This window comes from Lepidothrix coronata, unplaced genomic scaffold (assembly GCF_001604755.1).
Source record: "Lepidothrix coronata isolate B3197 unplaced genomic scaffold, Lepidothrix_coronata-1.0 Scaffold188, whole genome shotgun sequence".
Taxonomy (NCBI): Eukaryota; Metazoa; Chordata; class Aves; order Passeriformes; family Pipridae; genus Lepidothrix; species Lepidothrix coronata.
Genome location: NW_016690368.1, coordinates 176,596 through 190,709, shown reverse-complemented (window position 1 = coordinate 190,709; position 14,114 = coordinate 176,596). Strand labels below are relative to the sequence as shown.

The window sequence follows — 14,114 nt, the reverse complement described above, 5'->3', positions numbered from 1 at the left end:
CCACAGGCTCAAATCTCTTGACCACTGGCTCAAATCCAGCCAAGGCTGATTATGGTAAAGACTACTCTCTGCATTCCTAGGAGAACTTTTTTCCTAAAACATTCTAATTATTAAATTACACAAGACCCAAGGTCAAGCAAGAAGTAACAGGATTCCCATGCAGTGGAAGAAACAGTAGATACAACCTTGTGCAAAGTGGCAAAACCAAGAACAGGTCCCAGTCTACACTTCATATTCTTAGTATTCTTAATTCTGGAATGATGCAGATGAAAAATACTGAGTACCCTTAATGGTCAAAGATTTCTAGAAGGCAAGTTGGAAATCCACAGGTAGAGCAAGAATGAGAACAGTCATGACATGCCTGCCCTCACAGGTTAGAATGGGTATGCATTAAACAGATAACAAAAAAATCTAACAATTTTCAGTTAAACCTGCAAAATACAAACCCACCTACAAAGTACAGCTGCTACAGAAGCAAGGTTTTCCCTTCTGCTTTTTACAACCAGAAGCTGCAGTAATAATTTTCACTATTCTTTTTATTATATTCTTTCATTTGTGGCCCTTACTGCACAATAACCAACTTTTACTTTCACCCATAATACAGCTTTTGGAAATGCTGCAGCACCACACAGCAACCCCTCCAGCCTGAAGAACAGGCTGCACTCCTGAGGTATGGGAGAAATCATACCTAACAGCATCAACCTGTGGATGCAACACGTGGTTTAGGAGCAGAGCATTGTCACAGTGGTATCCCAGGGGTCATAAGATAAAAAAACCAACCCAAACATCACAGGAATAAAAGCAGCCCTGTGGTACAACCAGTCATTAACACAGGTACACCTACAAGTGTGTTTGGAGGCTCCATCCCAGCGCTTTCACTGCCCTCGGATTTCGTTAAATCCCCATTTCTGCATAGTTTGCTGCCTCCACGTGGCCACAGTCAGCGCTGGGCCACGATTCACAGCAATCTTGAGCAAAACCCCCCAAGGAACACTTCTTCAACTAGTTGTGAAATCAAATTTCTACCCCTCCTCTGTCATCTCCTTTCCCACCACTCCCATGGCTGATCCCCTCTCCAACCTCCACTTTTGCTTCATTTAAACACACTTCCTCTTGCCGTTCTTTGCTCTGTCTCTGCTGCCATCACCTTCCTCTCCACAGCAGGCCTAACAAACACCCTCAGATCCAAACTCGCCCCTGTTCAGCTTACCTTGTTCCACCTGCAGCTTCTGGGAGAACGCCTTTCCCGACAAATAAGGAGAGGGGGACATGTTTCCTGGAATCTCATTTCACACACTGGGAAGCAGCTTCTAAATGGTGACAAAAATGACAGGCAGAACACTGCGACTGTCCTGGTGTTCCCTTGGCGCTGCAGGAGCTGTAACAGATATTAAAGTGGGAAAATGTTAGTCTCTGTGACAGCGACTGGCTTTTCCACTGTCATTTCTTTCCCATTTTTATTCTCATTTTAGTCTACCCATCACACAGCCAAAATGCTGGCACACTACTGTGACTATTTGTTATTATTTTTATTTTTCAGCTGGGCTGTCTATTCTACAAACTGACACAAATCCCAGCAGTAACCAAACACTTCCCACTTCCAACGTCTTTATCCTTGCTCTTACACAAAAAGGAAACCCATTAATGCTCCTATAATGTTAAGAAATTAGTTATTACATAGAGTCAAAGTTGTGATGGACTCACAGAAACACGAAGTACCTGAGTTAACATGGGAAAGGTGAAAGCTGGGCTGAGCCTCCCGGATCTCGGGCTGCACTGACGGGATCATCTGCAGCTGGAAAACCACTGGATGTGGTTTCCAATGTCTGGCTGGAGCTGTCACTGCTCAGGCCGAATCCACCAGTCCAGGTGAAATGTGAATCTCGAACTCTGACTCCCAAAACGCCACTTTCAAGGTTCAGACCTGCTCAAGGCATGTTTCAGGTCAGGTCAGCTGTTAAAGGAATAACTTTTTGCTGGGCTGTGTGATCGACACGGTAATTCACAGGTGTGGCTTTAGTACAGTCAACAGTGATGCCTCCTGTTTGCTCTGAAGAATTCAAGGATGAAACAGTCCACAGACACCCAGCGGTGCACAAATTCAGTTCCAGAAAAGGAATGTGAACTTGGATTCATTTTTTTTACCAATAATAAATTGGTTTTATGGAAAAGAAGAGCGCTTTGTACCCCGCTCTCCCTGATAAACACCTGTTATCAAACAGGACTTTTTATTATCTTGTACAGTTATTCTCATATTGACTGCAAAGAATTTAAACAGCAGACTCACTTTGTGATCCCTTCATCTACTGTTAGGGGATGAAGTGTGTGTCACCATTTCTCTGACGTGTGTTTGAGAAGGCCAGACGGGCGTTTAAACCCACCCCTAACACGCTCTTTATTTCGAGTCACCCAGCGACATTCCCGCCAGCAACGTCAAACTGCATCACTTCAGATTCTTTCCTGAAAGATAAGCTGGACCAGCGGTGGCTCCCAATCCTTATTATTTGTGTGAACAGCGGCGGCACCGGGCCCAGGCCGCGGCTCGGCGGGGCCATGGCGGCCAGCGCTGACCCCGCCGCCATCTTGTGCCCTCAGCGCCTGGGGCTGCAGCGCCCCGAGCCCCCGCTCCCGAGCGCACCAAACCGCTGCACATACAGACGGTGCGAGGGGCAAAACCAACACAAAAAGGGCTGTTTCCGAGGCAGACCAGCCCCCAGCTCCGCGGCGAGGGGGGAGACTGCGGGCGGGCGGGCGGGCGGGCGCGCTCCCCTCAGGGCGCTCTCAGAGCCACCCCCGCCCCGCGCCGTCAGGGCGGCTCTGAGGGCGGAGAGCCGCGGCCGTGGCAGCGGGCCAGGAGGAGGGAGGGAGGGAGCTCGCCGCCCGCAGCGCCGTCCCCCGGCGAGGCGCGGGGAGCCCCGGCCATGGGGGAGGAAGGAGCGGCCAAGCTGCGCCTGAAGCCCCGCGCGGCGCCGCCCGCCCGCGGCCCCGAGACACCCCCGCGCCGGCCGTGAGTCGGGGCCGGGGGGGATCGGGCCGGGTCGGGTCAGCAAACACCGCGGGGATCCGATGGGATCGGGCCGGGTCGGGTCAGCAAACACCGCGGGGATCCGATGGGATCGGATGGGATCGGCCCGGGGGGGTCGGACGGGATCAGATCGGCTCCGGGGCCTGGAGCGCCTCGCCCGGGCCGGGCCGGGCCTGCACAGGCCCCCCCAACCCGCAGCGCTCGGATCAGGGTCTCATTACTGACTGTGTTAAAGGTTATTTCATAAAACACCCCCTGTAGCGCCTTTAAAAAATAGACACAAAACTGCAGCATAAAGCACAGCGGGCCCCGGGCCTGAAGACTGAGGGCAGTGAGGGGTTGGGTTCTTGTTTGAAGCCGTGTCCCCTCCACAGAGGCTGTGGGAGTTCATCACTCCGCTCTTTGAGGGCTTGTACTTTCTAATTTCTTCTAATTTCTTCCCAGTGCAGCTTCATTCCTGGACACTGATCCAAGAAAACACATCAGGAAGAAGTGGGAAGGCTGGAAATAGCATTGTGACATTAACAATCCATCCTTCTTTTGGAATTGTCTTTCTCTATGGCATTACTTGTATAAAACCTTTTTAATGCTTGTAGTTAAACTTTCTAAAGCCTTCCTAGGATCCATTAAGTCAAGTCGTTTGGAAAGAGAATTTCAAATGGCAGTATGGGAATGGCCAGGAATATGCAGGAACCAATGCAATTGCCACCCTCAGTGCAAACATTTCCATGATTTCTGTGCTCAGCAGGTGTCAAGTTCAGCATTTGAGAAAAAAAACCCAGTATCTACACTTCACTGTTTCACTTGGAAGTGAAGACAGTACTAAATATCCACAGCTCATTTGTTACAAGGAGAAAAGAGGGTGTTTAGACAGTCATTTTTAAAAAAATTGGATTTTTTTTATTGCAGCACAAGTTATATAAGTCTTAGGAAGCTGTGAAAATTAGTTTACAGGTTAAATAATGTCTTTGTGTTCCAGAAAAAAAGAGGCAAACTAATACCAGTGCAGAGCATTTTCTTCCCTCTCTCCCACCCTCAAACTACTGTGCCTGTCTTTCCAGGACCTCAACTGACAGATGTCCCTGGTTTGAAAAGGAAGACTTAAATGAGCCTGAAAAAACCTGGGTTTTGTTACTGAAAGACATCAGTCAGGATCTGCACTGCACAAACTGGGACACAGTGCCCAGCCTTCCGCAGTTCTTGGAAAAGGTAGTGTGTGCTGTATCCTTGGTTTTTGCACTTGGTGTCCTGTGTCCAGCAGTGGCAGCCCTGGATTGATGGGGAAACCACCTGAAGGAGCCTTCAGAGCTGTGAGGTTTCGGCTCTTTAATCTCACATGTAACAATGTGGCACAGCGTGGCAAATCCTTTCCAACATTTTGCTGGGAAGAAGAGGGGGCCTGTGTGAGGGTGGTGACTGCCACAAGCACCAGGATCCTCCTGAGGAATGGAAGTGGGAAAGGCAGCCTGTAACAGAGGGTTAATGACACAGCAACCGCCCTGACATTGCCCCGTAGCGTTGGGCAAGGTCACAACGCAGAAATCAGCCCTTACAAAGTACTTTTTGTTTTTGAGGTGGTTGTTTTTATCTTTAGTGTCTCTGAAACATACTGAGTCCCCACTGTATCCCTTTAGAAATGTTAAGGGAAGACACATATTCCATCAGCTCCAGGAAGCTCTTGATTGCTTTACAAGGTGCTGGAGAGGGATGTAAATAAAATGTTCTTTTCTTCACTGTAACTCAGCCTTCTCAGTATTTGCAGTGTGTTCACTTTATGTATTGATTGAGCTGCATCTGTTTGAGACACGGTGTGTGTGCTGCAGGGTGCTGAGGAGGAGAGTCCAGCACACCAGGAGATCTTCACAGCTGGAATGAGAGACTTTCCGTGGGTACCATTCCCACCTTTTCACACAGAACAATGTCTGAACCCCAAGGATTTCAGCTCCCAGAGCAACGAGTCACATACAGGATGGGGCCAAGCAGATAAACTTCCCAGTTTGTCACCCACAGCTGAGGAAACCTGCAGGGGAACCAGCACAGATCGAGGCAAACCTGCAGCCGGGGGAGGCACAAAAGGCATTTCCGACCTGGGAGTGAGTCCCGAGCCACGTCAGCTCCCTGGACACAGGAGCTCTGCACAGCCCTTGGCACAGGGCTCTGGGAGAGCTTCCAGCCCTCGGCAGCACCACACAGGGGCTGCACAGAGCAGGGGAGGCAGGAGAGAGAAGGGTGGGAAGGAGCTCCAGCCACAGGAGGGGAAGGTTCCAGCGGGGCAGGACAGAGCTGTGCCTGGGGAGGAGCCTCCTGGGAGCATTCCTGGGGCCGGGAGCTTCGAGGAGAAGGTTGAAAACCAGAGTGGAGGATCTTCAGCTCTCGACAGTTGTCCCATGTGCCTGATGCAGTTCAGTGGAACGTAAGTTGTCTGGGGTTTTCTGTTTTGTGGGTGTTTTTATAACTTCCCAGTAAACAAACCCCCACCCGGTTCTGGATGCATTCCCTATTTACAAAATAATGAAAATAGACAAAACTTCTGCTGCAAAGTTCTTCTTATCTGTCATAATTACCTGCTGTAGTCCAGTTCACATGTTGAGTACCTGCTCTGCAGCAGGAACTGTGCTGTCTCCTGCAGTCAGCACCATGGCACAGTGCTTAGGCTGCCAGAGCTGCCGAAAAAGTGCTTTTGGGCAGGTCCTGTAACCCTTAAAACCCTCAGCAGCAGGTACCAGCAAGGGCAGTTTCTCAGGGATCACAGCTCTGCCGGGCACAGCAGTGACCCCCCATAAGGACACGTGTGAGAGGGAGGGGAAAGAAGTGTCAGTGAAGGGCTGTGACTGTTTCTCACTGCCCGACCCCTGTCTTTGCAGGCTCTCCCAGCTGGACATCGATGGGCACCTGGCCAGGTGCTTGTCTGAAAGTGCAGATGATGTCATGTGGTAAGTCCAGGAGAACAGAGAGCAAAGGAACAAGGCCAAGGATGAACCTTTCTCAAAGGAAAAGGAAAAATGTGTCAAGGAAGCACATCCTCGACTCACACTTTGGGATCACAAACCAGTAACTCAGTAGAAGGTCAAGTGTCGAGGGTCTTTTTATTTTAAATCCTCTCAAATGCACGCAAAGTAGCTCTAGTTCTGAAAATGGTGCTCTGGGGAGACCCCCAGGGAAATCAGGCTTGGTGCTCCTGAAAAAGTGTCCTGCTGGAAATCCCTGGAGCCCCTGCTTGGGCTGATGCACCAGAGCTCGGAAGCTCTCAGTCCAGAAGAAAGCAGCTGCACAACAGACAACTGTTACCCTCATCCAAAAGTTTACCTGCTTAGAAAAAAATGCCAGTAAATCTGTGAAAATCAATTTAATTAAAAAGTCATTTGAGCTTAGAATTTTTCAGTATTTTACTAAGAAAGTGTAATTGTACCACTGATTCTGTGGGTGTGTCCCTGTTAAACACCCCCCAAACCACAGAAAGGGGTGGGGGTTCCATGTCTCCGAAGGAGCCCAGCTCAATTCACACCCTTCCTGGGTAGGTTTCTAAGTCAGTATTGGTGTTAATCAAGTGATTAACGTGACTGCTCTCATTAAGCTGCAGAGAGAACTCTTCTGCCAGTCTCCTGACCTGCACAGGGAGGTTCAGGCAGTCCCAGAGCCAAGAGCTGGTTTGTGTCAGTCCCACACGGCCCCAGACCCCGAGGAGTGGGACGGGGACACCCCCAGCCTGGGGGGGCTGGAGGGGGCTCAGCTGCTGTTCTGGGAACTGCTGCCCAGGACAGGGAAAGCTCTGCAAGGCTGGGAAAGGGACCCCCCCTGCCCTGAGGGCTGGTGAGAGTCCAGGACCAACACCCTGCCCCAGTTCACTGCCCCGGGCTCAGAACCTACAGCCCAGCTGGGATCCAGGTACAGGACACAGGTCCAGGAAAACACACAGGGAGGCTCCTTGGATTCCAGTCCCAGGGGGGTCTCCTTCAGACGTTGGACACAGCCCAGTTTACGGATAAATAATAACAGTCTGTTCACTTTTTCATTAAAGTCTTTAATAGATGTGCAAGAATATAAATGATCTCAGCTGTTATGGATTAGTATACCATCTTCTGCACAATTAAAACTGGTCAGCAAAGATCCCAACTAATTAATTATACAAAACTACAAGAACATATTTACTGTTTTACAATCATTAAATTAGCTAGAATTTCATTTACTATTTCAAATAAGACAACTATATATCATTACCAGATCCATTTGTAATATATTAGGATTTTTTTTTCCAAACCACACATTTAATTACATCCTTCATTTTCTTTTATTTATAAAACAAGTACTTTATATAAAAAATTTCCCCTTCATCATGAACAGAACATTATTCAAACACTTGCACATGAGCAACCAAACTTGTACCCAGCAAACTATTTGGCAACACAGCAACATTGTAAATGCCTGTAAATTCTTAAATAAAAATCAAGTAGTCTTTACAATGTTTGTTTAGCAAAATGTGTCTTCCTGTTCTTCCTTCCCTCCCTCCCAAAATGTTCTGAAACCTAGAAAAAAAGGTTAAAAAAAACCCCAACCCACATTTCTTAAGATTTCCAGTTTCAAGTTCCATGCCCTGGCATGTCAAAGGACAGCTTAACCTGCCCCATTTGCACTCATGAGCTGCCTGCAGTCACTCTGATCACTCCTGATCACCTTTAGTACCAGGGGAGTTGAAAACACTGAAAGAAAAGTTATTCAGGGTAAATAAAATAAAAGAGGGAGAAGGGGGAAAGGGAGTAATTAAAAAAAATGTCAGATTACATTTAAAAGGTAATGTTGCCTTTAGTAGATAATAAAGTATCTAAAGTCCAGGCATTTGAGGCAAATATTTCTTACTAGTGAAATTATTTAGTGCTGATTAAAACGCATCTTGCTTAATATGAAAAGCTACAGTCCAACAGAGAAACCCACAACTGAAACCTGAATGGGATTCCTAGAACTCAACAACCACAGGTCTGCATAATTGTGGCTAATGAGGGGATACAAAACAGATTGTTAATCAGTGATTAATTACTTCAAACAATGTTTTGGCAGTCTGGTCCTAGCACCTCATGACTTGGATGTGAATCCCAAAGATGTCATGTTCAGCACCTAATGCAATGCTGTACCCTGAGAAAACCAGAGGTTAATGGAAAGAAAGTGAAAGTGTCCCAATTTGTCCTGCGATTGCCACCCCCTCAGGGAGATGCCACGGCACAGGGTCGGCACAGGGTTTCCCCTTGGCTTTCCTGCCCACAGAGCTGGTTTTCCTCCTGGCTCTACAGCCCCCCAGAGTGTGACCCCCCCAGCCAGCCCGGGGCAGCAGGGACAGCCCGGCCCCGGGGGCTCCCCTCGGACCCTCCCCAGGAGCCTCCCCGAGCTCAGTCCTGCACCCTGGGGGAGCAGCAGCCCTTTGCCCTGACACCCCCCTCTCCACCAGAGGGGACTGGATAGTTGTCTTTTGCTTTTTCCAATTTCTTAGGCGTTTGTTTTTCTTCCAGTAAAGGAATTTCCTACTCTGATGCAAATTCACTTCTGGAACCATCCCATTCCCTGACACAGAATGGTTAGTTATTAATGGACACTGAGGAAAGCAGACAGTTTATAGAAGTAGGAGGTGTGCTTTATCAGGAAAAATGGATTTTATCTTATGGTTATTCTAGATTTACTACTTAAACTTTAAGGCTATGCTTTATTATGCTTTTGCTCTACTTCTGAATATTTGTATTGTTGATAAAAATACTTTTCAAAAATCTAATATACAACACAAGATCATTGTAGGTGTAGGCACTGCTTAAGTATGTTTAGAAATCCTTTGTGTGCAAATTTAGTTCTCTTCAATCTCTACATTTTGGTAAATTTGGAGTTTTAAGACAACAGATTTTGAAACCGATACTGTAAATTCTAATTTGGAATTAATCTCACGGAGTCACTCTGCATTCCAAATTCTGTAAAAATGCAACTAAACCCCAGGCTGCAGCTGTGAACTGTATGTTTCAGATGGAAATGGTTACTTAATATTAACAAGCAGAACTTACCAGATGTAAGAACGTTCCAAATATGCAATAATCCTTCAATGCAGTTTATCCATTTAGGCACTTAAATCCTGTACCCAAATTTATGTTTTGATTGCTAATAAAACACAACTCCTTTTAAATATATCTGAGACGTTTTAGACAGGTACCACTTGTGAAAAAAGGCATCAAAAATAAGCTTCAACACCACCGTAATATATTTTATTCTTCAGGATGTTACACTGGAATACTCTTCAACTGGGAGCTCATTGCATCGAATGTTTGTAGAAAGTGTGTGGATCTCAAAGTTTCTCATGATCTCCTTTTGCAGGGATGCAATGAACGTTTGAATCCTTCATGAAACAGGCACAAAATGCAAATTCCTTCATTAATGAAGCCAGTCGTGTCAGTGCCCAGAACTCAAGAGTCACTAAGTGGCAGAGGACACCCACCAAAACCGTTATTCTCTTCTTTGATTCTCAGCAGCAAATTTGTTTTTAGATCATTGGTCTCCATCCCGAGTGAGCAGTCCCAGCCTCGCATGCATATACTGGAGTTAAGGATAAATTAATGTCAGTCACACTGTCCCCAACCAGCTCATCCCTTCATACTGTTTCTTCTGTTGACAGCAACAATGGATTAATATATTCAAATCCTTCAAATTCTGACTGATCTATTCGCTTTATGATATCTCTGAAAAACAAAGGGAAGCAGCGGTTTAGTTCACGGGAACAGCGTGTGAGTTAGGCAAGATAGGGAGGGTACAGACAATGCAATTTACTGTAACCCAGCTATGCCCTAATGCCAAGCACAGCCTCTCTGCAGCCATTTCACACAGTTTCTGTGCTAACTGGTTGCTGTGCAGCCGGGGGGGGAGCAGCACGTACTCATCGTCCGGGGTGAGCTGCACGGGCTCGCTGGTGAACTGCGTGTCGAAGTTGTCCAGCCCGTAATCGTCCGTGATCTGCGGCTGGAACGGAGGGGTCGTCTGCTTCTTCTCCAGCTGCCAAACGTGCCATGGGAAAGGAAAAACCAGGGTATGGAACAGTCACAAAATCCCCCCAGGAACATCAAACCCAACTGCATTAAGTGCTACTGGAGAGCAGTGTCAGAATGCCCAGGTAAGGTGAGGAACAGGCCAGGTAACACACCCCAACACAACCCGGGCTCTGCATTGGAAAACAGAAACCCCAAATAACCCAACCATGTCAGTTCTCTCCTGAGCTGGGAGCTGCACTCAGGAGTGCACTCAGCAGCCCTGAGCCATCCTGAGCACAGAGAGCAGAGTGAGGAGCCTGAGCTCCACACACAGCTCTGGTGACTAAACCAGCAAAAATGTTCCTGCTCTGTGTGTTCCCTTTCCCTGTATTTATTTTTCCATGTAGCTCAAGCTCCACAGAAGGAGTTTTTAGTCAGCATTAGACTCCTTTCCTTCGGTCTCAACTTGAAAAGAGTTGGAAAAGCTTTTAAGTCAATTTTTTTTCTTTGAAATGGAGGGGGTGAGTACAAGATTCTAATAACTGACAAAGCTTTCCAAATATTTTTTAATTTTCTCCTGAATGTATTTCCCAACACTTACTTGGAAGTTTAGCTTTAAATTTATCTGACATGTCGATCCCCCTGAGCAGCACTCTCCTAATCATATCACAAAACAGATCACCTCAATCTTCCCAGTTTCTTTAAAAAATAGGTATTTAATATGAGAGCTTTCAGATGAAAAACAGCTTAGAAAATATAAAAATTCAATCAGCATAAATGGTGACCAAGAAGTACCAGCTGCATTTAAGAATTTCTTACACCAATAACAGAAATACAAATGCAACAGTCTTCTCTATTTCCCTCTGCAAAGCAGAACAGAAGCTGCAGTACCTGGTGTACCACGAGGTACTAACCAAAAAAATCACACTGGGCTTTTAGAGGGAACACAAAGCAAGGGATGGCTGACAAAATCACAGCCAGCCCTCCCTGCAGGAACAGTTCTGCAAACACCAGGGGTTTTCAGCTCTTCCTGCAGTCAGTGTGTTCTCTGCAGAGCTGCAGCCAAGTTCAGAGCAGCAGCTTCAAAGGGAGATGAAGCTGTGCAGCTTTTTCTCCCCTGAACCTTTCATGTCCTTGCAGCACTGCTGCCTCTTCCTGTGCTCCCCAGGACTGTGGAAATACTACATCCCTCCTTTTCAACTGTTAGCTAGGTATTAAAAATGTAATGCTGACAGGGAAGTGCTCCTGACCGAGCAGTTTTATTGCTCAAGTGCCAGCAAACATTAGGATGTCACTTCTGGGATGCTTTCCATGCCGAAGACAGAAGGAACACAATTACCAAGTAGCAGCAGATTAAAAAAAACCAATTTCAATACAATTTTATGCTTGCAAACCCACTGAAATGCAAGTCATCTGCTCCACCAGGATCCAAGCACCTCCCTCACACCAGCACTACCAGAGAAAACCTGAGAGCAAGAGAGACCCTTCCTAACCAACCCCACTGCTCACAGGCCACATCCTGAACACAAGGACTGGTGCTGCTCACACCTGCTCAGGTCACTAAACCCTGAGTAACCCCACTGGCTGTAGGAGTTATGGAACTGGCAAACTCAGTCTTTTTATTTTAATGTACTACAGGCAGACCACAAACACTTGAGATGACAAACTCTCCCAGGGTTGTACCTCAGCTGGTTTCATGGCATTTGACCCCGTCTGGGGGTTGTGTTAATCACCCACAAACCTCCCTGGCAAGGCAGAGGAGGTTTCTAATCCCCAGGAGCAACGAGGTGCTGGGACAGCACTGCAAAGGGCTGGCTTTGCCAGGCCACCCTTCCTCCTTCAGTGGGGCTTGGGATGTTTGCCAAGGACTGTGGGACATGAACCCCCACAACAGTGGGGCACTGAACTGTGGCACAAACCCAGGCAGTCCTTCCCTGTCCCCACACCTGCAGGAACCCGGGAGGACGTGGGGAACATTTTATAGCAGCAGAACCCAGGACATGAGTCTGCAGAACCTGCAAATAGCACCCAGGGAATAAATGGTTCCACCAATGCTTTCATGTTTCGCCTAAAACTCATATTTCAGAAATTATACCCCTGCAAGTTGTAACCCTTCTGAGAGCTGGGAAGCACAGGCAGATTTTTGGTGGTGGAATGAAGCTGTTTCCATGGTGGTGGTGAAGGAAAGCTTGGCTCTGCACCACCCAGGGAAAGCAGAGCCTCTTCTACACTTCTTGATTCCATCCCCTGTGGCAGTGGGGTTGTTCACAAGCACACAGTGAATAAAGGCAAGAATCTCTTGCCCTGGAAGAGCCCAGAACACAAGCAGTGGTTTTTACCAGATCCCAGTCGATGCTGCGGAAAAACGTGTGGGACTTGATATCAGCAAATCCTGTCTGGGGCTGACAGCCAAGCCTCTCTTTGGGATCCTGTGGACACACACTCCTGTTACACTCTGCAAGCCACTGCAGTCCACCCTTCCCCAGAGCCCACGTGCACAACTCCAGCATTCCCATGACTGTGCAAACTGCTGCTGGGGTGAACATATCACAGCCAGCAAGGGATTCTCATTCTTTTTTTTTTTAAATAAAAGTTTCTTGGAAAATTAATTTTTAAATGATACTTTACAAATTCTCTAAATATAAAAGAGATTTATTCAGTAATGCTTAATTCCTGTCCTTTTCTCCATTAATGATAATAGCCCTACAGATTTCAAGCAGCTTAATTAAATGAGCAATAAGTATTACAGAAAAGAGTTTATAAGCAAACCTACAGTTATCTTTTTCCCAACTAAGTGCAGGCTTTTAAATCAAGTCCGTGCTGTGGAATTCCCTCAGTAAATTTGCAAGTAAGAAATGGTTTTTTTAACATGGAGGATACCAAGGTTTTACAGATTTTCTTAATGGTAAGCAGATTAACTTCTTAACTGTATCGCTTTCAACAGGAAGCTCTGACTTCCAGCTCTCACATGCTAAAAATAAGAGAATGTTATTTACCTTGTTTAAAAATCCTTTTAACACATGGGAAGCCTTGACAGAAAGAAACCTTGGAATCCGGATTGGCTTCTCAAGAATAACTGTTACAGGTTAAAAAACAGCAATATTGTTTTTTGGTCTGTGACACTGACCATGATTTCAACACAAACACTGTTATTATTTCAGTGTGGTACCAGTTGGAAAACGGGAAGGTAAAGTAATTATTTCAAACAATGCAAACAAAAAGAGCTACAGTAATTCAAGGCACTGTTATACTGACATTTGAAGATTTCCTAAGAGACATGTTAACTTCATTATCTTCTGCTACTGTGTGTAAACAGGAAATAAAACTTACAGTGTCCTCAGTATATAGGAAAGGGTGTTTTTAAACAGCAGTTAATTTAATATGAATTAAACATCATGCCAGACTGTGTTACAGAACTGCAGTAACTGGTGTAAAGGAGGTTTTGCCTGTTAAGGAGTGGGCAGCTTCCCAACTCCCCAGTGGAGCAGTGTGGGATAACAGTGGGATGGGAAAGCCTCCTGCCCCATTCCAAGTGCCATTTTCCTCCTCCCTCCCCCCAGAACAACCCCCCAGACCCCGAAGGGCTGTACCTTGGAAGAGGTAATCTTCAGTGTTCATGTCTGGATTGTCAGTGATGATGTCGAACGGGGACCGTCCCGCCATCATCTCGAACATCAGCACGCCCAGAGCCCACCAGTCCACACTGAACCCTGTGCACAAACACACCATCACCTCAAACATCAGCACCCCAGAGCCCACCAGTCCACACTGAACCCTGTGCACAAACACACCATCACCTCAGACATCAGTCCATGCTGAACCCTGTGCACAAACACACACACTGAACCCTGCACACAAACACACCCCATCATCTCCAACATCAGCACGCTCAGAGCCCAGCAGTCCACGCTGAACCCAGTGCACAAACACACCATCACCTCAAACATCAGCACCCCAGAGCCCACCAGTCCACACTGAACCCTGTGCACAAACACACCATCACCTCAGACATCAGTCCATGCTGAACCCTGTGCACAAACACACCATCACCTCAGACATCAGTCCATGCTGAACCCTGTGCACAAACACACCATCACCTC

The 14,114-nt window shown here is 46.9% G+C and overlaps 3 protein-coding genes across 8 annotated transcripts in view; 1 reads left to right on the top strand and 2 right to left on the bottom strand.

The window, feature by feature from the left end:
- The window catches only part of SKI (SKI proto-oncogene), a 121,488-nt gene extending 120,168 nt beyond the window's left edge, over positions 1 to 1,320 (bottom strand). Inside the window, exon 1 of the mRNA XM_017831259.1 lies at positions 1,211 to 1,320. The gene's annotated coding sequence lies outside the window, so the exon portion shown is untranslated. The remainder of the gene's footprint in view (positions 1 to 1,210) is intronic.
- Positions 1,321 to 2,892: 1,572 nt separating this feature from the next.
- Positions 2,893 to 7,501, top strand: FAAP20 (Fanconi anemia core complex associated protein 20). Of its 2 annotated transcripts, none has more exons than XM_017831260.1 (4): positions 2,893 to 3,007; positions 4,087 to 4,234; positions 4,849 to 5,438; positions 5,890 to 7,501. In XM_017831260.1, the coding sequence occupies exons 1-4, from the start codon at positions 2,922 to 2,924 to the stop codon at positions 5,960 to 5,962; spliced, it is 897 nt and encodes a 298-aa protein (XP_017686749.1). In that variant the 5' UTR covers positions 2,893 to 2,921; the 3' UTR covers positions 5,963 to 7,501. The 2 variants fall into 2 exon arrangements, 1 of the variants encoding a protein (XP_017686749.1); XR_001877461.1 differs by lacking the exon at positions 2,893 to 3,007 and adding an exon at positions 3,082 to 3,260.
- A 1,730-nt stretch (positions 7,502 to 9,231) lies between these two features.
- The window catches only part of PRKCZ (protein kinase C zeta), a 34,842-nt gene continuing 29,959 nt past the window's right edge, over positions 9,232 to 14,114 (bottom strand). For all 5 annotated transcript variants that reach the window (XM_017831294.1, XM_017831296.1, XM_017831295.1 and 2 more), the window contains 5 exons: positions 13,605 to 13,724; positions 13,011 to 13,090; positions 12,354 to 12,443; positions 9,924 to 10,039; positions 9,232 to 9,729 (listed from right to left, as the gene is read on the bottom strand). In XM_017831294.1, coding sequence (XP_017686783.1) covers positions 9,642 to 9,729; positions 9,924 to 10,039; positions 12,354 to 12,443; positions 13,011 to 13,090; positions 13,605 to 13,724 — 494 coding nt within the window. In that variant the 3' untranslated portion in view covers positions 9,232 to 9,641. The remainder of the gene's footprint in view (positions 9,730 to 9,923; positions 10,040 to 12,353; positions 12,444 to 13,010; positions 13,091 to 13,604; positions 13,725 to 14,114) is intronic.

Excerpts from the sequence above, each read along its gene's own strand:
- FAAP20 (XM_017831260.1), top strand. The coding sequence starts at position 2,922 with ATGGGGGAGGAAGGAGCGGCCAAGCTGCGCCTGAAGCCCCGCGCGGCG. Across the intron at positions 3,008-4,086 it reads GAGACACCCCCGCGCCGGCC|GACCTCAACTGACAGATGTC; the intron begins GTGAGTCGGGGC and ends CTGTCTTTCCAG. Across the intron at positions 4,235-4,848 it reads TTCCGCAGTTCTTGGAAAAG|GGTGCTGAGGAGGAGAGTCC; the intron begins GTAGTGTGTGCT and ends TGTGTGCTGCAG.